General features: G+C 38.0%; 1 protein-coding gene across 3 annotated transcripts in view; it reads right to left on the bottom strand.

The window, feature by feature from the left end:
• Positions 1-20,513, bottom strand: part of GLCCI1 (glucocorticoid induced 1) — a 51,052-nt gene that overhangs the window by 10,000 nt on the left and 20,539 nt on the right. For 2 of the 3 annotated variants that reach the window (XR_005255958.1, XM_038129175.1), the window contains exons 3-5: positions 13,494-13,580; positions 6,248-6,364; positions 4,157-4,309 (exon numbers count right to left, since the gene is read on the bottom strand). Coding sequence is in view for 2 of the 3 variants with exons in the window: in XM_038129175.1 (XP_037985103.1) it covers positions 4,157-4,309; positions 6,248-6,364; positions 13,494-13,580 (357 nt within the window). In the remaining variant the exon portion in view is untranslated. The remainder of the gene's footprint in view (positions 1-4,156; positions 4,310-6,247; positions 6,365-13,493; positions 13,581-20,513) is intronic. The other variant, XM_038129176.1, reaches the window with a different exon arrangement.

The following is a 20,513-nucleotide window of genomic DNA, read 5'->3' as shown; positions in this document are numbered from 1 at the left end:
TCCTGAGTTACCTGAACAACCACACTACAGAACCCTGATGGATTTGTGTTTCCCCATCCATAAAGTGTAAATAATATCATCTTTCTTCTCACATAACTGTGCTGTAAAATGAACAAAATTTCAGACATGCTCCTATTATAAAGAAGCAAAATCTCAGGCAAAAATTCTGATTTCTGACTTCAAAGCAAGGTGTAACAGTAAGCATGAGCATGAGAACACAAATCTAAGGAGGAGAAGGGAAAAACACCAAACAGCTGGGCATACACTATGGTCTATGTAACAGGTATTCCAGGGAGGGGAAAAAAACAGTAAGTGATCACATAATGAAAGACTTCAGGATAACACAGATGTTCCTCCACACCTGGAGGAACAATGCAGTCTCAGGCAGTCAGGAAGTATATCCCTCATCACATATTTCAATCTCCCCTGAACTAAAGCCTGAGGTACAAAAATAATCCATATTTTTAGACACATATCTAAATATACACACAAGCAGAAAAGGCTAAATATTTATCATTCTTTACAAGTGCAATAACATTTGGCATAAAAAATGCCAGTTAATATCTCAGATTACTGTGTTCTTGTATTTTATCTTTCCCTCATTGCTGACAAGTGGAAAAATCTCCATGAAAATATCAAGTAGAAGTATTTAGCTTGTTAAAAAACTTTATGTATCAAACCTGACCAACATAAAAAAAACCCCACTTTTGAAGTCGCTTTCTATGAGTCATGCTTGAACTATTCTAAAACTGAAGTTCTCACAACCTTACAAGACAAGAAAGAGGGTAACTAATTTGGTACAGTTGCTATTACTTCCCATATTGCCCAATGCATGGAAAACAACTAGAAATTACTGCATTCTATATGCTATTTCTTGAGGGGTTTTTTCCAGGTATGTCCCGTCATGTATTAACCTTATGCCAAATGCACAGGACACCTGTCCATCCCTATTGGATGTGTTCTTGGACACAGTTCCATACTGCTCTCATCTCCCAGCAAAGGTATGAAAAAGCTGCATTTGACAACAAGCATGCATTTCTCAATACACTGTTAACATTCACCAATTTGTTTTCAGGATCAATCTTTTTGCTGGAAAAAACCTCAACAACACTCCAGTTAGAAGAATCAGGAATGCCACCAGTCTGAAACAGCATTACCAATGGGAGTCTCCTCACAAGCTGTACATCTATTTGGGAGGCAACTTCTTCAGAGCACAGCATTCAATGCTATTGATTTAAAAACTTTCCTCTAGACTGGAACACAAAGGCCAACATAGGAAATTGCTTCTTCCTGCTGGTATCAGTGAAGCCATCAATGCACTAGATAAGGTTCAAGTGCAAGAACCATAATGTACCCTAGGAAGGAACATTTAGGAAAAAAAACAGCTTAAGATGAAGGCTATGAGGAGTTAAGTAAGGATCCTCTGCATCTGTGCAAAATAAAAGAAGTCATTTTATTAAGGGATTAAGTTTCCAGATAGGTACATAAAACCACTTTTCCATCTCCTTCCAGAAGCATTAGAAATCAAACAAGGAACACAGTAATCAGTTAACTTACATTGTCTGACAGTCCATGAAAATTTATTTATTTCTAATTACTTCTGTATACTTGATAGTTCCGGTAGAATGTTTTTCCTAACAGGAGGCCTACAAATGTGTCTGTGTTCTACAACAGGGCACTTTTCATCATTTTCACTATTGTATTCCAGAAGAGGGAACACCTCTTGTTCCCCAATCCCTACAAGAAGTCCATCATCTTTTTGCACTTCAGTCTCCAATGATGGTGTTGTGGAATTACAATGGGACAAAGAACAAAAGCCTGCAACAACTTCACAAAAAGCTGATTCCGTCTCACAAGTTATGGTGAGAACAGAGACCCACCATCAGACCTTGTCAGAGTAATCAGGAAGTTATAAAAAGAAGGAAGGAAAATATATCCAAGAATTTTGAATAAATGCATTAGAACTCTAATTAGAAGTTTATTAATAAATTTGAGGAGAAAGAGGTGATTAAGAAGTGACTCAAAAAGGACAAATTAATTTCATGAGAGCAAAAAGGAAACAACTTCAGCTAAGTAAGCAAGATGAATTATGTGAAAAAATACAGCTATGTCTAAACTGCAAAGAATGACATTTTTTGAGTATTTGACCACAATGCAATCTCTCTAAAGTTTACCTTTTAAAAATCCTATTGACTGTTATGACACAAAGACATTACTAATCCTCAACAATCTTTATGAAATACAAAAACAACTGGACAACACAAGAGTGGTTTGGTTATTTTTGCTTTTATAACTACAACTTTAACTATCATTAAGATGTTAAAACAATTTTTTTAAAAAAATGTTTCAGAGAAGTAACAGAACTAAATCAGTGTGAGTAAAGACAGAAGACATATTCCAAAGCAACAAACTATCTTTGACCGTGCTTTTAAAATAGTTTCTAACAATACAAAATGTTACAGCGAGAAAGAATGGCAGAAAACTGAAAGAAAAACCAACAGGCTCACCAGAGTTTGGTTTCCTATGGTTTATCTTTTGTCCAGTGATTCCTAACCTTTAACCCAGCTGCCCCCAGTCCCCCAGGCTAAATTGTTATATTAGGAGAAAGTTCACCAGCAGTAAGATTTGAGTAAATTATGATCTTGTTATGATCTTCCATAAGCAAACTGAGATCTAATCTCACAGACAGTGCTAGGAGTCCCACTCTAGGTCCCACAAGACCAGAGTTCACAGAAATTAACAGTTACATAGCAGGAAACAACCCTCTGCCCACAAAGATAGACTTGACTTCAAGGGCAATGTCTGATTTATGACTTTCTTTTGTGTCTGAAGCTCTCGCCAGCTGAATGTTTGGAGGAAGGGTTCACTATTGCCTTGGTTGCATAAACTCCGAGCACCTCTGGCCCAAATCCAACAATGCACTTAAGTATGTGCTTAACTGTTTTGCTGGATCAGAGTCAGTACATTCAGTAACACAGGAGAGCTCTGCATCCCAAGCAGTAAGCTGTTAAAACCCAAGGACAACATTTGCAAGGATGATTTGTCTGATAGATAAATGAAATATCCTCCAACTACAGGAGATTACAACCCCAGCCACAGCAACATCAATGGTGGCACTACAATACACACTTTTTTGTACTCTTTGGAGATGCTGCAACAGGGCTTGTTGAGCTGGGCATTCAGGCTGCATGTTTGATGTTTCTTCCTTATTCCCCTGGTACAATACACACCTCTTCTAAAGGGATAAGACAGCCTTAGGAAAGAAAACTTAGCACAGAACTACTACTACATTCTTAAGACTGCTTTGTCCACACAACTAGGGGTCTAGAGAAGCCAAGACCACTCCAAAAAACTTTCAGTTTACTACTGATACGAAGAACTGCAAATATAAGGTTTCAGAATCTTAAACCTCTGATGGAAATTTTATAGCTTGACCTGTATACTGAATTGCTATTAAATAACCATTCATGAGAAAAACACCTACAACTTGGAGAAGATTAGAAAAAAAATGTGGAGTACTTTATTCCACAGCAGAAAATTTTCACTGGCTGTTCAGGAAACAGTGGCTGGAAACCAAGTATTCCACATTTTCAGTGTCATCAAATTCCTCAATGAAAAGTCCAGTGCTCCAAAGCAAAGCTGCCCCATTTGTCAGTATTTCCCATACAGAGATCTCCCATGACAGATCACAGAGGTTTCATGGCAGTAAAATGGTCCACATTCAGTTCATGGAAAAAAAAGCATTAAAACCAAAAAAAGAGAGCATAGCACTGGAAACTTACATCTTGCTCAAGAAAAAGAGTGCAAAATGAAGCAAATACAACAATCTCCTGATCTCTAATTACTTATTACTGCAGCCTGAAGTGTCTGAATGTTCTAACGCTTGCATTTCTCACAAAAACTTGCAAGTTCTCTACAGAAAGGGCATTCTAAACAAAGTAGGTTTGGCCAGAAGCCCTTTAAAAACGAAAAAAAAAACCTCAAAAACAAAAACCCACCATGCTAAAACACTGCAACAAAGTTTTCAAACAAACAGTTCTTTGAAGAAAATTATTTGTAATTTCAGCCACAACGAAGGCTCCTCAGGAGGAAGGTTTTCCCTGCGTTTATAGATTACAAAGAGATAACAACCATAAACATGTTACTATATGCTTACCTTAGATACCTCTTCTTTTCCACTGTTCTCCTTAATGAATACTTTTTCCAGTTCAGGGCTTATTCCTTCTACATTATACGGCACACGTGAAGCAGTTGATTTTGGCACTGAAATGCTTGACAGTGGCATAGGGACAGATCTGGAAATACAAGCCTAGAAGGTAGACAGCAACATGATTTAAAGATGTTAAACAGAATAAAGGCAGAAGTCTGAGACCAAAACTAAAATCATTACTAAGTATGAAGGTGTGTATTAATTTTGCCATCTAGAAGATCATCTTTACTTGGTGGATTTAAATAAAAACAAATGCCTGCAGAAATCAAAAGCAAATAAAATCATCTCTGCTTAACTCAAGGAAAAGTTGTATAATCAAAGCACTCTATGACTTCACCTGGTAGTAAGCAGACAGGTGTATGTACTTTGCAGAGGCACAGACTAAGGTTTACACTGCAGGGGGATGGGCAGTGCATGGGGCCCTGATGTTAACTGGGATCCAAAAGGCCTTTCATAACATTCCTAAAGCTTAATGACTCAACCAAAATATTCACTTAATGCACTTTTACTCTCTTTTGGTTGGCTTTAGTGAATGCAAAATAAAACATTCTTTCTGAACCTTTAATTTCATTAACTTATACCTTTTCAGGACTTTATGTTAAAGGTCTTAAGAAAAATCATCTTGATTTCAAGAAACAAGTATCTAAGTGAGTACAAATATGATTTTTAGAAAAGCCTGTTGAGTGGAGCTCTGTTACCAACAGGAAACATTCCTGAGAGCACACACGTCTTGCACAGTCAACCTTAAAAGCTTCACCTTGGCAGCAGCCACACTGACAGCCATGAACAGAATCAACGTGTTCTCCTCCTCCTCAGAGAATCACAGGATGCTTAAGACAAAATGTAAGCATTTTTTGAGTTCTTATCAAGTGAATCTTGCACAACCTGCAGCTCCCAAGGTGCAAGTCGTTTGCCTGCGAGCATTCTCTGAGTGCCAGAACACAGAGCCTGCAGAATGGCTTTATCAGAGAACATCTTCCTGAGAAACCAAAACGTCACATGAGCAATGACAGTGAGCTCCAAGTGCTAAACAACGTTTCTTCACAGCAGATGTCCTAAGTGGGTTTCAATCTGTGTCAAAGGCTGTCTGCTATGTGACTATAATGGCACAGGTGTTTGCAACTTTGAGATGTAAAGCAAAACCCTTTTCTTTGTCAAATGTAGTAGGATCCTTTGTTATGAAGGCTAACAGGTTCAGGAAGAGCATCAAATTCCTATCGTCTTCATGCATTAGAATCTGACCACAAGATTTTATCCCCATAGAAGGAACGTAAGGAATCAGCCATCACAGCTCAACCAGCAGCTGTAACTAGCTGCTACAGAACACCAGGTAGTTAAAAAGGTACTCAGGAAATACCATGATAGAACCAACATTTCACATGTTCAAAGAGTGGCCTGTTAGTAACAGAGAGTCCAAGTTAAGGATCTACTATAGGTGAAACTTAACCAGGACTCAAATCTCTGCACTCTCATATAAGCCATAGTTAAATGCTTTCTACAAGTGAGTGCCTTAAGATTTATGAAGATATTTGCTAAACCTCTCTTGAGCTTTAGAACTGAAATTGGGTTTCAATTTTGCTGGCAGATTGTAGTGACTAGATCATGACTGCTTTGGGTATCCTCCACTGCACTCTGCTTTGGTACTTTCTTTATTTTCAATTTTTTTTTTAAGTAGTGCAGATGGAATCAGGTTGCAAAATTGATAAGCAAGTATCTTCCAGAGGAGCTTTGAAAGTTTACCAAAAAAAAATTAGTCTTGGAAGCAAGTATGCATCCCTGGAAGCACAGCCTTATCTGGCCATGCCCACAACTTTTACAGCATCAGAATATATTTCAGTTGCTATCCTGGTGCAACCCCTCCTTTATTATATGATGACCATCAGATAAACTCCAGTGAAGGCACAGCAGCATCAGACTGTTAAGCATTTGATGTACCACACAAGAGAACAAACACAAGGCAGATGGGAAGGCTCAGCAGGCTATTCAGCCAACCCTGATAAGGTGGGAGGCTGTTCATATAAGGAGCTGCCCACTTACCTGAGTCTGACTGATTGCTATATGGTTGCCATGGAGAGGTGACTGACGCTCCTTCTCTTTGCTGTGACGACTGCTCTGCTTACTGCGCTGCAGCTGCTGCCTCAGTTTGGCAATCTGCTGGAGAGAAGTTCAGGCGGCGTGAGAATGAGTTATCAAATGGGTAACTGCTCAAATCTTCACTTATTAAGTGCATCATGGACATTTTAGTTCTTTTTGGAGGATTTTACAGGCATATAGGATTGCCTTTCCTTGAAGTATGAGCATTAAAGCTTCTTTCTGCTTATCAGATATTTACTCCAAAGTATCTGCTCCATTCACCAACCTGAATATACAACAGGCCTAGTTTATTTATTGAATTTCCTCATTTATACACAAGCACTCTGATATCTGATGCAAATAAAAGTAGCAGAATGACAATTTGTAGCATCTTCTAATCTGTAACTGGCTTAAACTGGGGACTTTAAAGCCTACAGTTTCATTTGCTTGATCTTAAACCAAAACAAAGTTTTTTCATGATAATTCATCATAAAAGTAAAGAACCTTCACAAACAACTGGCACTCAAAAATGCACTGTTCATCTTGGAGTACTTATTTAATACATTTAATAGCACTTCCCTGCAGGCAGTATTACCACAGATTCCTTCAGGCAGACGGAATTATCCTTCCTGCTGTCTGCTACCAAGATGTCTAATCAAAAGTTACATTTTAAATGTCAAATGCAACTAAAGCCATTATCCATTTGACCTGCTCCTTAGCAAGAAACCAAAGAATTTCATTTTGGGATTCCTCTCTACTTATTTATTCCTCCTGGGAAACTTCTACATGAAAGAGAGTTCTTACCTCTATAAACATTGTCTCAGAAGTTTAGACTGTGTGCAAATTCACACAACACGTACAGACACTTCCTTAAAACTGGTTAATTTGTTCCCTTAGGCTCAAATCCCACTGTTCCTCATGCTCAGCACACTGCAATATAAGGCTATGCATGGGCCCATTTCATTTTTAACTCAGCTAGAGATACAATTTTTAAAAACCTAAAGGGCAAGCAAGGAGAATGAATGCACATGGAATTCATGCATCAGCTGGAAACTAACCTCTCTTTCTGAGTGACAACTTACAAGTACATGCACTCTGTGGTTATTTCCACGTAGTTAAATATATCACTGGTATTCTTGCAAAGCAACTCTGTGTCAGAGAATCACTTCACATCACTCCTCACAGTGTCAGAGATGACAGTGCTTGGTGAAGAGGTTTGGATGGAGCTCTGCTGCAGGCTGTGAACTCTTCTTTGTGCTGTTTCTGGTAGCACTCACAGGAGAACAATCTATCTTTAAGGCTTCATATCAAGTTTTGTCACAGCTCATTACCCATATTTAGAGAACTGCTACTCAGAAATGGCTGAACACTTTGATCTTTAAACAACAAACAGTTCAAGAGCTCCAAAAGAGTCTGTGTGTTGCATACATTCAGAAAAACAGAGCCCTAATACAACTGCATTACTTACACAGATGAGCTACATTTAGAGAACTGGGATACTAAACTCTTGATCAAAGGTGCAACTCGAGCGCCATGTTGCAAGACACTTTGGAGTCTGAAGGGGTATTTCATCTCTTAAAAAATATATCCGTTTGTCTAGAAATTTCCCCTTCTCCTTGTAGGAGTAACAGCAATTAGGAAATCTAACTCCACAGATGGAAAAACATGCACGTAACTACTCTGGTAAATATACACACATTACAAATACTTGTGTCTTACACTGGAATGTTGAAGAATGGGGAGAACTGGGAAATAAACCTCATCTTCCCCTCTAAAAACAGAGGAGAAAAATGATGCCCAGCTCAGAAGACAGCTGTGGACAGAGATGGCTGGCTGTAAGAATAATCAGAAAGCAAGGAGAGTGCTGTATATAAATCTTTCATTTCTACTGCCTCTCCTTCACTCTATGCACTTCCTCCTAAGTCAAAAAGTTAAATACAGTATTTTGTTCAATTTAAATGAAATACAGTTTCTGAGCTTTCCTCAAGAGCACACTATGAAAAGAAAATACCTACACAATACCACCTCAGAGATCTGGCTGACTGATTTCTGTCACAAATAAGCTAGAAGATCTTTGACAACATAGCCTCTCACTGTAAAATCTGGATAGTGAAAACTCTAAATGGGAGAGTGGTGATAGGCTGGTATGTCTCTAGGCTAGCCAAAAACCTTGCTCTGATACTATGAAAGGAATCAATGGATCCCTGGAATTTAAGGTTCTCTCAGCCACCTCAACAGTATGTGTATTGTGGCAGTCAGTAGCAGGTTCTTGACACTAACAAAGAAAAGAGTGCATGGCTCACTGAGGAGAAACAGAAGATGGAAAATTGTTGATTTGACTGTGTATCTGGAGCTGATACAATCTCTTAAGCCAAACAAGCAATGCAGTGAAGAAACAGATGTGCCTTCTTAGATCATATGTCCTTAGCCCTGAACTTGGAGGACCCCAGCTGTCCATGATGTTGTAGTTACTTTTGGACAAGAAAACGAGAAAGTAACAATGGGCATATAAAAAGGAACCTGCCTTTTCCTACTTATCCTGCAGACCTGGGAGACAGAGGCTCACTGGCACAGACAACCAGCAAGCTGGCAGTATCAATGAGTACACAAAATCTGCTGAACTGAATGATGCTCCATCTCTTCACCATGGGGAGTCCACAGTGATTCTACCACTTGCTAATCCTGCAATTGCAATAGCTTTTTTTCTTCTACAACATAATCTTTTAATTACCAATTATTTTCCATTTCAAGATGAAATAAAGCCACTGCTACTAACAGGAATAGACAGCTGTGCTAGCTTCCTCCAAGTTTATCTACACCTTCTTCTCAGGCAGCAGAGAAGCGCCATCAGAGCACCAAACATAAGCACAACCATCTACAGTATGAGCTACACTAATTCTTGCAAAACAAATATAATTCATGAAGTAAGAAAAGAGTCTGAAACACATGCCTTGATGGCACCTGTTTTTTTGCAACATTGCTGATGCAGGGGAAAGACTCTTTTCTTAACCTACTTTAAAGTCATTTATAAAAAACCCCCACCAACAAAAAACACTGAGAAAACATAAAGAGCAGTACATCAGAAACCTACACAAAGTCATTCAGGGCACAAAGTTTCAGTTTGGTCTTCATGGTTTACTGTCAAAGGTAAAATGACCATCCAGGATTATTGAACAAACAAGTCAGGAAAACCCCCTATAAATATATTTTTTGCTTGCTAAGTATTTCTATAGCTTGAAGCTATACAATGAACAGAATTAATTTTGTCTATGCCACTTGTGACATGCATGCAGTCTAATACAACTAATGGCACAAAGTTGAGAAATAACCAAATTAGGTCAGTTGTTCTACAACACTGGGATAATCTAAATATCTTGGTAACTTTTCCCTTTTGAAGGGACCTAAATGCAAACTAATATGAAGGAACCTGACACATGCCACCATACCTCTCAAATGCTCACTGATATTTACCAGTCAATAGGCTCTATTTCTACAGCTCAGCCTACACAACATGGTAACTTCCTATTGCTGATCAAGCCACAAGCTCCTTGTTAGTGAGTGAGCTCCATCTCAATCATTAAATGTTTGTTAATAAACGAGTTAACCAGTAGGTCAAAGAGCAAAACAAGCATTAGAAATTCCCCCTAAACCTTTGAATACAATCTTTCAATTGCTATATGAAAGCACATTAGGCATGCAAGCTCTCATATTCAATTCTCTTTTGTTCCTAAGTCCTTTTCAAGTACTCTGTTAGAGCAAAAGGGACCTTCCAGTGGGGGGCTGCTGCTGTCTGTGTAACAGAGCACAGAGAGCTGCTTAAAGGAAGTGAAAAATCAGCTGTCAGAAATATGTCTCTAAAAACCTATACAAAGTGAAAACTACTAGTTTTAAATAAGGGGTTTTTCCCAGTTCTGGGTAAATTCCAGTTCAGGGTAAGCTATAACTAAAATTGTCCCTGAACAACGTCAAGAGAATTTCAAACTAATTAATCAGGTCAAAAAGGGAAAAAATATCAGTGTCCACTATAAAGACTGACAGCAATCTTTATGTCCCAGTCAAGACATGTATCTATTGAAATAATGCTAAAGCAGTGTGGCATCATCTTAGACAAGTCACGCTTACAACTTCTTAAAATCAAATAGTAGAGCCCTTCAGAATAAACAAATTCTTTAAAAGTAGATTTCATTATGAAATTATTAAAGGAAAGTTTATATTGACAGCTAAGGACTTCTAAATTTCTAATAGACTCATATCAAGAAAGCAAATATAGATCTATTTTAGTGCTAGACAGACTTAATCCTGACACACAGCTATTTTAATTAAGGGCAAAGTAAGTTTCACTACCCAAACTGAATCCTTTTTTTAAGTTAATCCTTAATTCTGAATCCATTTGCTTGCTTGGGATGTTAAACCTATACATTTGCTTTTTATTTTTATGATATAGATCTTTAAAAAAGATCTAGCAGTTGTATTAAAGAAATTTATTTAATTTTAATAGTACTCAAATTAACCAAGGAAAAAACAATTTTTTGAACTTAAATGCACCATCTTATTTTATCAAAACCAGTAACTATCACACAAGGGTTTAGCTAGTTTACACTACCGATATATTAAAAAAATGCTAGAAATCATTACAATAATTTCTGAAGCAAGAAAACATGAATACAAATTGCTAAAACAAGTCATGGAAACTGCCAACAGCTATCTAGTTGTTTACTGTCAAATACTGTAGAAAACAATTCAAAATTCTGAGCAGAACAATGTTACCTACACTACACATAAGAAATGCAGTTACCCAGGAGAAGGTGGTATTTTTATTTTCACTACTTATGCTCTTGCTTTCAGCTGCCCATAGCTTTGTCAAATGTCTACCATGCAACATTCTACTCTATCTCCTTCCCATCAGAGACTACAGTAAAAGTGCTAGGGCTGTTTTAAGAATGTGATTTAAAATGAAAGGGAGGGCAGAAGAGATTTCACCATTTTATGTGCCAAAGCACATTACTTTAAGCTTTTTACCTGCACGGTTCTGGTCTCCACTGTTTTGGATGAAAAAGCCAAACATTTGCCTGAGGTCCTTTATGCTGCAAATGTGCTCCTCTAGTCCCTTGGAAGAATCTTTACGTTGGGTGAAGCTTTGGCAAAAAATTCAGTTTGCACATGTTCAAGAAAGATATCTGGAACTGGCAGCTACACTTTTAACAATTCTGTCTCTCATGGGCTTTACAGTTTGAACAGAACCACCCCAGGGAATTTCTCCTTCCAGGAACTGCAGAATAATGTGGCACAGAGAAACTGAGTGCACCGATACTGCTGGTACTGAACAAACACTTAACACCCACCACACAGGCTGACACTGAGGGAAAGGAAAAGAAAGAGATAAAATAGAAGCCAGACAATGGATAGCCAGAACTAACAAGGAGCTGGAAGTTAAGAGAGTAAGAGCTCAAATAGAGTACATGAATAGTGGCTGGATGATGCATGAAGCATGACATAGGTTATGAACCTAAGGAACTAGAAGAGGTAAGAAAACTGGCCTGAGTAGCTGGAGAAAGGAAAATAGAGGAAAGGGAAGAACTGTATGCTGAAGAAGACAAGGGTAGGTTTTGGGGTGAACAACCATGGCAATGTTTGGATAGAAACAACTCTCTTCCACAGAACCAATTTTGCCTACTAAGGCATTCTAGCAAAAAAAAAGGAACTGTGAAACGCATTGGCCACACATTTCTTATCTTTCTCTTGTGGTCAGTACACCAAGAGGGTGGCAACCCAGCACAATGGATCACTGTTATCAAATGGCAGAGACTTGCTTACATGCTGAAGGGTTCACTATCACTGACAGCCACAGGCCTGTGGTGAAGAAGAGCTGCTTGTTGCACAAATTGATAGGAAACTGCCAGAGTATGAAGGATAGTCTCTCAGTAAAAACAAGGAAACATTATCCTAGAGAAACAGATGCTACTCCTGTCTGTATTATCATTTCTTTGTGCTGGTAAGTAAGGTTTAAGCCAAAACTTCTCAGACACAAAATGCCTTCTGCACTTATTTCTGGTCACTTAATCTGTGATTGCAAATGCTTCCTCACAGCTGCAGATGAAGTCATGCAGGCAACTGAAGGCCCATGTGTCAATACATCAAGGTTTCATTAGATATATTGGGTGAGATGGGAAAAGAAAATCCTCTTTTGATCAACCTATTTTTGGCCCAGGATTTCATCTTTAAAAATGAGGCTACTGCCACCAATTGATTGCAAGACTATTCCATATTTTACAAATGCGATTTTAAAACTTGAGTAATTAAACTTGCATCACTCCTTCTGACAATTATTCTATCAATGGCTGTCCAGAAGAAGAATATATATTGCCTTTTAAATTCTCCTCCTTAGATAACCTATACAATCCTTCTCATTTTTGAATGCCCTATTCAACAGGGAGCTAGGAAAGAGCACGCTAAAAAAGCCCAGAATATGAGGGAAAAGTTCCATCATGGGAACATGCTGCAAGATTAATTTTTATAAAACAAAAGTGCAGTACTTGAAGAGAGGATACACGCTTCCTGACAGGTGCATGAGGCTGAATGTAGCCCCTTATTAGGTTCTGGACAGATTTGGTTACTCAAACTCTGGACAAAAGGGAGGTTACTGGGACAAAAATTAAGTACTGTCATTTCAGCTGAGCTGGAGTCCATTTTACTGTATCGAGTTTCTCATGACGCAAATCCACTTTCTGTAGGTTCTTTCTAGTTGCAATTGTAGTCTACAGCAAAATATTTATTATTAAAGAGAATTTCAAGTACTCATACCATTACTGTATCAACACTTTTTTGTGGAAGAGGTGTCCTCTCCATCTCCACCTAAAAGCTGAACAAAATTTCTAAGCAAGGATATGTGAACATACCTGACACTGCTTCTTCCAAGAGAGCAGCATTAAGGGTCAGAAAGCTAACTAACATAACACTGAACAAGAAGCTGTTCCTCAATGCTCACTCTGGCCACTCTTTCACAACCAATACTTCATAGTATGCAGGGAGGAAGTCCAACAAGCAAAAAATAACAATCACTCTTCAAACAACTCTCAGACTGGGGGTAAAACCTGTTTCAAAACCAAAAGGGGAGAGGGAAAGGGTGCAGTTTCCTGGACTCCAGATAGGGTTTAAAAAATGTCTTGGGCTTATCAAAACTTGAAAGGCTCCACTGTGCAAGACTTCTCACCTCTTTCAGCTGATCAGCACTTCCCCACGATGCCGAGCGCTGATGTGATCTCTTTTCTGCTCCCTCTTCAGCCCAACAGCTGGGTGTCTACAAGGGAAACAAAAGAAAATATGCTGTACTGAGTTCTCCAGGTGAGAAAAACTTCTGGCACAAATTACTGCCTTACTCTTTAGGCAGTGTCAGAGTTATGTGAATAAATTTCAGAATCTGATATGCAGCACTAATAATCTCAATAAATAAAAAGCAATATAGAAAACAAAGCTTTGTAAACTCACATTTACAAAGGATGAGAACTATGCACATTACTGAAGAAGGAATCAGATGCCTGACAAAAAACCTTACCTGCCTGCTCCCACTGTGCTTTGGCATCCATGTCTACATTTCACTTAGTGGACAGCTTAGAAAACCACACCATAAAAAAAACCGTAGAACAAACTCAAGCCAGGATTCACTTCTCCCACCTGTCTTCCTCAACCACTGGACCACAGAACCAATCCCCTCTTGCTAACTCTGCCTTGATTATAGTTTTATACACTATTTATTAGTTCTGGCACCAACGTACATGAGCAGTACAGTAACAAGCAGACCTTTTCCAGCCATATCTCAAAGCCTGTAAGTCTGGTGACTGTCCTTAGATGTAGGAGCTAAAATTAAACCCCAAAGACTGAGAAGCATCAGAAAGCCCAAACTCTCAACCACTATGCTGATTTGCCACAAGGCTATAATGAAACTTGAGGTTATCCACCAGAATTCCTGAACAAGAGAGTCACTGGAACAATGGAAACATCTAAAATTCAGGAAGAGTTTGGGATCTGAACTGTATAAAACTCAGTGCTATAGGCACACAAATATAAATCTGTTTATGCTGGGATTTTTACCCCAACAACTCCTACTAGTATTAGCTGGCTCTTTCACAGTAAGTATAAAAGAAATAAAATTGTACCACTGAAAATAACAATTTGTCCGTGGGGTTTTTAAGGGAGGGGACCACTGCTGACACTTCTGCTAGGGAGACAAAACCCCAGCCCACAAGACAAATAGGATCTGGGATCCACATGGCTATGGGACTTGTTCTCATAAGTGGAAACTCTGCTCCTCTACAGCCTTCCTTACTCTTGCTTCCCATCTAGGACCTAGAAGCTTTTGTAGCACCCACATGGATACCAGAGACTGCTTGTTTGGCTCAAGAAGGAAGCTGGGCACCACTCTGGAGAACACCATCAAACCAACCCCTACAGCTCCTCGCTGCCCTGCAAGGGGAGCTGGGGGCAGCCCCCAGGGCCAGGCCACTCCAGTCCAGCCATGGTACTGTCAAGCTCAGAACTGTAACTTCAGAGCCATGGTACTATCAAGCTCAGAACTGTAACTTCAGAGCATGGGCTGCACCTTCATAACCACCCCACTGCCATTTTATTAACACAGCCTACAGCCCAGCACCTAACTCCTCAGTGCCAACATGTCATCTGCTCAGTCTCTTGTGTGCACTGGCCTACAGAACCCTCTTGTGTTTTCTGCCACCCCTGCACTTTCCATGGTTTTGGTGGGGGGCTTTTTCTCTGTTATTTTTACACCATCAGTAATAACCAAAGGCCCAGCAAGCTGTGTGGGTGACTGGAAAGCCAAATGGAAAAAGTCAGTCTTGAAGTTTTTCCTGCATGCTCCCAGAAAAGAAAAAACAAGTCCCTATATGAAAAGTTAAAGAGTTTGGTGTACTTATTACATGACTCTGTTATGAAATACTCCCTCCTGTTTGGGTCTGGGGAAGAAACCAGAAGATAATGTCGTTATGAAAAAAATTAAAAAATCAAATGTGAAAAGTTAAAACAGCTACTTGTAACTATGTGAAAGACAAGGTAGTCCCTCACAGTACTTAGCTCTCCTGACCCAAATGCCATGCGCATGTGCTACCTGTGTGTGTGCATCTGCTTGCTCTGCCTTTTAACAGAACCGCCTTCTAAATAATTACTTGGTTTTGCAGACTCATCTTCCTAAAATTTGTGTGGAAGACATTCTGTTTGGTTTAAATGTGTTTGTTTTTTTTTAAAACACTGAATTAGCTTGCAGATTCCTACTGAACTAGTAAAAATGGGGAAAAATTTTTGCTTTTTCAAAATCATAGGCTTTCACAATCTGTTACACTTACTTTGCAATTTAAATTGCCCTTAGAATATTTTACTATATCCCAAGTACAGCTGGAACCATACCCTCAACACAACACCAGCAATAAAAAGGGAATTCTGAGAAAATTTATGTTCTAAAGAGTGTCTTCTGAATACAGCACTGCTGCACCATTCGGGGAACACCAGGATGAGGTAGAACCAGGCAGTTTGGGAGCTTAAATACTTACCTGTAGCGCAGAAGGATGTACCAGGGACCCCTATAAGCTCATATCCTTTCAACTACAGCTTAATAAACTGAAAAGATATCAAGAATCTAAAAAGCCCAAGTGACTTTCCCAATACAGAGAAGTAAACTGTTAAAAACCAAAACAAATATGTACAACACACGAGCCCGACTGTATTTTTAATAAACACAGATATTGATCCAGATAGCAAGGACAAACCACTAAGATCAACCCCTAAAGACCTTCATCAACACCACCACTGACTGCTAGGAGAGAGAGGTGGGAATCCTTATAGTGCAGAGGATCTACTGAGAAATTAAAAAAAAAAAAAAAAGACACAGAAAATATGTATTCACTTAATACTGAATTGTGCACTTGTTCAAGAATGCTTTGACACTCTCTTCCACTGAAATACCATCTCCCTTGAGACAAGGACTACATGGATGCTGTCAGCCCCTGACAAACGGAGTCAAGACACAACCTGCAAAGTATACATACACAGTATACAGGGGCAGACTATTTGTGAACCCCATTTTACCTGCAGTAATAGATCACAAACATTGCATGGTGCTCCTAGCACAGTACTGAAGTCAGACAGTGTTACATTTATGTGCTATTTGGAGGCAAATTTAAAAAAGAAAAAGCTTTACAAAAATAATATAACATAAGCAGTTACTAGAATATGACTCCAAGGCATTCTTCTTCAAACCCTGGAAATTGCTGCTTGCAATATGCTGCAATCCACATTATATGAAGAATAATTTTGAGTTTGTAACAACAAATCTTTGTATTCAAGCAAAAGCTTTTAAAAAACAAACATAAGCACCCCAGACTGTTGTTGTTGTATTCAAACAAATTCTGCTTTTCTAAGTTTAGCTTATATATGAACACCTCATATCTCACTTAAATGCTGTCATTTAGACCACAAATAAGATGGGGGTGTGTAGCACCCACAATCTGTCACATTTCATGGAAATTGTTTTCGCATCTTATTTACAACTTCCACAAAACAGGCTTATCAATGAAAGCCTTCATTTGAAGCTGGAAGTGTACTTTTGAAGTGTTAAACATATGAAAAAAACAATATTAAAGCCAGAATGTAATTCAGAATTGTACTAGAAGAAAAATTTCTGAATGACAAACTACAGTTGTTGCACTTCAAGTCAGAGAGAGGGTAAGAGTACCTCCAACAGTAAGAGATGTCAGGCACTATCTCTGAAACTGGTAACATTTCAGAGCATCACAGAGGTGATGCACTGAACTTCATGAAGAAGGATTAGTCCTGCAAGGCCACACTAAGAAACCAAGATTTTGGGGGAGTTCCTTGAAAACACTAGATAATGGATGCTGCACCTTCAAGACGTTTTTAAGATGTTAAGGTTTGTGGTCTATTTCAGCTGCACATGGGATAGGACACGTTCAGAATGCTACATCTGTTTGCTCTCTTCAGTCTTCATGTAAATCACAATTACCACAGTTCTAACTTACCCAGCCTTGTGGGGATCAGCATTTCTTCCAAGCAAGGTAACCCTGCCTGGCTGTTCCATCCATGCCAGGGACATACACCTACATTCTTTCCACTTAGATCAGAATGACTGCATAGCATACCAACCTACCAAAACCTAAAGGAAGACTGTGTTACCTTAAGTATCTCATATTTTTGCCAGCTCTTCACTCCAATTACTACATCCAGCCTGCATTCTGGAGTATCTACATATGTCTTTACAGGGGAAGCAATATGTTTCTGAAGAACTTCCACATTGAAAAGAAACCCAATGGCAGCACTAGAAAATAAAAACTGATGTGTTTTCAGGTATTTCTGAAGCATTCAAAGGCCATCTAGAAACTAGTCTCATCTAGAAACAAAGAGAAATTGCCTAAGGAGTTAGAAGTCAATTTGACTATAGATGATGACTCTCAAACATCAGACAAGTTAAGTTAGAATGACAATTTCACAGCTCTACAATACATCTTATTTCCTGTTCTTTCTGCCAATATACATCATTAAAATATCCTACAAAATCAATTATAACTAATACACCAGTAAAAAAGCTTCATGCAATTGAGCCTCTTTGTTTATGTCTGTTAATATTACAGAAAAAAAATCTACCCAGAAGAAAAAAAAAGTGTCTAATGAGAACTAGCTGTATTAAAGCCTTGACCTACCCATAAGAAAAACTTGTTTTAGCCTAGAAACTCTGCACTATTCTCTAGGTTAGAGAGAAATAAAAACTCTGAAAGGCATTTTGCTAACTTTCTTCAGTTTCATTTGCTCCATACCTAATTGCCATATCCAATGAGAAAAACTGGATTCCAATATTGCTGGATATGCCTCAGTCATCAATTGGAAATCACTGGATAATAAAATGCCACTAGGCCATTTGTTCATTTTTTTGTATTATTTAGACTGAGAAAAACTCTATGACAAATTTTAACTGACAATACTTTTGTTATGACATCAACATCATGTTTCTTTTTATTATCTCTTTTTTAATTTTATAAATATATTTTAAATTACTTAGCTACTGCCAAATAATTATATTTATCAACTCTGACAATTATCCAAATGTTTCTGAAGATTCCAAGGTTAGACACAGCCATTTCAACATTGAGTTGTTCTTTATACTATGAAGGGGGGAAATACTTAAATGATGAAGCATAAGGAAGTGGTGTACAAAATTGTTCCATCAGTGCTCCCAAAAGAGACAGAAAAAGTGAGGAAAAATTATACTGAGTTTTAAATTATCTTAATGAAAAGTTCAGATTTTACAAAAGGAGAACAAAGTAGGACAATGGAAGATTTCAGGAAGGGGACCACGAAGTGTATCAACACAAGTAACTTCTTATAATAGGAAGTTTACCTGCATTTCTGAAATACTTAAAACACTACTAAATAAAATTGCATACCTCTGGTTATCCAAAATGTGCTGCTCCTTAAAGATCAGCTAGTTGCATGCATATGCACATATACACACAGGAACGTACATACAGAATTCTGAGAAATACTGAATTGTACAAACATCACAATGCAGTGTAACAGTGCATTCTTCCAAAAGCAAACAACCACTTCTCTTCTGTACTTTCAGTCAAAACACTTGGGGCAAGTGACAGAGACACAGAAATATGAATTCTAGTTCCTATTCTCCAAGATGCGACAAACTAAACCAAGCAAAATCCTGTTCCCTCCCTTCTATTTTTATGAAGAAACATTTTATTCATGAGTATTATACAAGTTGAAAGAACTTAAGTGGAAACAAGGACTTGGAATAAAGCTCATTAAAGGTTCATCTGATCACCATGAAGACCAGAAACTAGCTCTTTTTTTAAAAACAAGAATTCTAAGAAACTTGGAACAGCCATAATCACCACCTTAACAATACTGCACAAAATTTGGATTTTAGGTTAACATTTAATTAGGAACAAAATACACCTTTGAAAGAGAAATAATTATTCCACCTACAATGTAAGTTATATTGACAGCATTGTTCTCGAATTTAGAAGTAAAACAAGAGATAACTTATTCTCCAATGAAAACATGCTCATACAGAAAAATGGTTTATTGATTTTCATTAGCTTCTTTTTATTTAATTTAATTTGCTATGCATGCATCCTATCAACAACTTGGAACTCATCCTCAGTTCTTGAAATTAGATACACTTCAAACTACACAGAGCTTAAACAACAAAAACCCAGACACACACCAAAACATAAGCCAATGTTTTAGGATCATCTTCAAGCCTCCCTAGTGAGCATTTTATTTGGGAAAAAAACCAACCAACCAAAAAAAAAAAAAAAAAAACAAACAAAAAACCCCAACCAAACAAAAAGCGCCCTCCAGCTGGAAATCACTCTGCATATCAATATGCTTATTCCATTTTACACATTCATAGTCCCAAGTAGTGACTCAATTTAAGCACTGATAAATGATTGAGTCTGGCACAATTTGAATAAAAAGACAGCTGGAAGATATCCCCAAATGCAAACCTTGAGATCTCCCTGCTCCTACCCCTTTGGAATAATACTTCATTTTGTAATGGCAACAGTGTGCTTTTCCTCTCTTTCACACTCGATTATGCTGAAAAGGTAAAATTTCACTTTTGGTTTCTGAATGAGGCAAAGGGAGACAGCCAAACGTTCACATAACCTGAACACTTACTTGAGCTCACTAGGAAAGCAATTTTACTACCAAATACTTGGAGCTGAAATATTTATAGAACAGTTTGTTTATCTTTTCTGTAACTAGTGAAAATGTTTGTTTCTAAATGTTTAAATATTCTAAATTTTCTATTCATAAGGGTATTTGTAAAAATTGATATGGATATGCATTTTAAGAGAGGGGTTGAGAAATACAGTAACTACAAAGCTTTCCAAACAGAAAGACTTTAAAGTCATAGTATTGTGAAAAGAAGGCATCTTGAAAATAAATCCAGGATTAAGGGCTTTTTAAGCAGATCTTTTGTGACAGTAAATATGACTGCTGTTTTTTGGCTAAAACTGACTGTCTCATTTCAAAACAAGCAGGACATGAAGACAGCCTTCTCCAAAGGGTCCTCATTACAGTTTCTAAAAATTTTCTTGGAACATTTTAATCATCAGTTTCTCAAATTCATTAAGTAAGATTTCTGAAACATCCAGACCCATTATTGTTCTTTTCTAAGCATTCGGTGCTTATCTTT

This window comes from Motacilla alba, chromosome 2 (genome assembly GCF_015832195.1).
Source record: "Motacilla alba alba isolate MOTALB_02 chromosome 2, Motacilla_alba_V1.0_pri, whole genome shotgun sequence".
Taxonomy (NCBI): domain Eukaryota; kingdom Metazoa; phylum Chordata; class Aves; order Passeriformes; family Motacillidae; genus Motacilla; species Motacilla alba.
Note: the sequence above shows the minus strand (reverse complement) of the source record. Positions and strands in the feature narration are given on the sequence as shown.